The sequence below is a fragment of the Atta colombica genome, unplaced genomic scaffold (genome assembly GCF_001594045.1).
Source record: "Atta colombica isolate Treedump-2 unplaced genomic scaffold, Acol1.0 scaffold38, whole genome shotgun sequence".
In the NCBI taxonomy this organism is placed as follows: Eukaryota; Metazoa; Arthropoda; class Insecta; order Hymenoptera; family Formicidae; genus Atta; species Atta colombica.
Genome location: NW_017259490.1, coordinates 2,003,153 through 2,004,101, shown reverse-complemented (window position 1 = coordinate 2,004,101; position 949 = coordinate 2,003,153). Strand labels below are relative to the sequence as shown.

At 38.6% G+C, this 949-nt stretch overlaps 1 protein-coding gene across 1 annotated transcript in view; it reads right to left on the bottom strand.

The window, feature by feature from the left end:
* The window catches only part of LOC108690842 (pre-mRNA 3'-end-processing factor FIP1), a 2,891-nt gene that overhangs the window by 989 nt on the left and 953 nt on the right, over positions 1–949 (bottom strand). Inside the window, exon 2 of the mRNA XM_018198353.1 lies at positions 3–818. Coding sequence (XP_018053842.1) covers positions 3–818 — 816 coding nt within the window. The remainder of the gene's footprint in view (positions 1–2; positions 819–949) is intronic.

The window sequence follows — 949 nt, the reverse complement described above, 5'->3', positions numbered from 1 at the left end:
GGTGGAGGTATATCGAATGGCGGCGGTGGCATTCCTGCTCCAGGAGGTGGTACACTCATATCAGGGAAACCTGGTTTTCTAGAATACTCTCTTCTGTCAGCAGTCATAACTTGTATAACATTTCCTTTTGGTGGGGACTTATCCAGATTTCTTCTAGAAGCTAAACCAGAACTTCCTATAACATCTATAGTCCCTGCCATTTTCCTTCCAGGTGGTGGGCCAGCTCTCTTAGGACCCATAATACCAGAGTATTTACTGTTGTCATTGGTTATCGCCACTTGAGGCATTCTCATGCCACTTGGATTACTACTACCACTACCTGCATTTAAGACCAATCCTACTCCAGACTCGCTTCGCATTCGCTTCTGACGTTCACAATATGCTCTCCAGGTGTCTTCATTGAAACCATAGTTGAAATAATCTGTGATATCTGCACCAGGTTGTCTCCATGGTTTATCCTCCAATTGATCTAAATTAAACTCATGGGCTGGTATCCCATTGATAACACCAATAGTTTCAAATTCATCTATACTGAACTTTCCTGGCTGTTTGTTCAGTTTGTCTGATACACCAGATGTATTTGTTAGCAATCCTCCTCTCTTGATATTTAAATTACCATATGTTGGTGCTGACTTGATATCACCAATAACAACATGTACATCATCATCAGAATCAGATTCGCTGGCAGCTTCGCCATCTTCTTGACTAGAGGCATCTCTCGTCCCATTTTTACTTGCTTCTAAGTTCTCTTCTTGTACATTATTCAACGAAGAAGATTCTTCATCACCATCGCCAAGAGAGTCGATAACTTCTTGCATCTAAATAAAAAGAAATGCATGCTTTAAGATATCAAAATGTATAAAAAGATTAAATGTTCGGAGAAAGGATAAAACATGATATATATGTATACAATATATATGATATATACATATATACATACATATATATA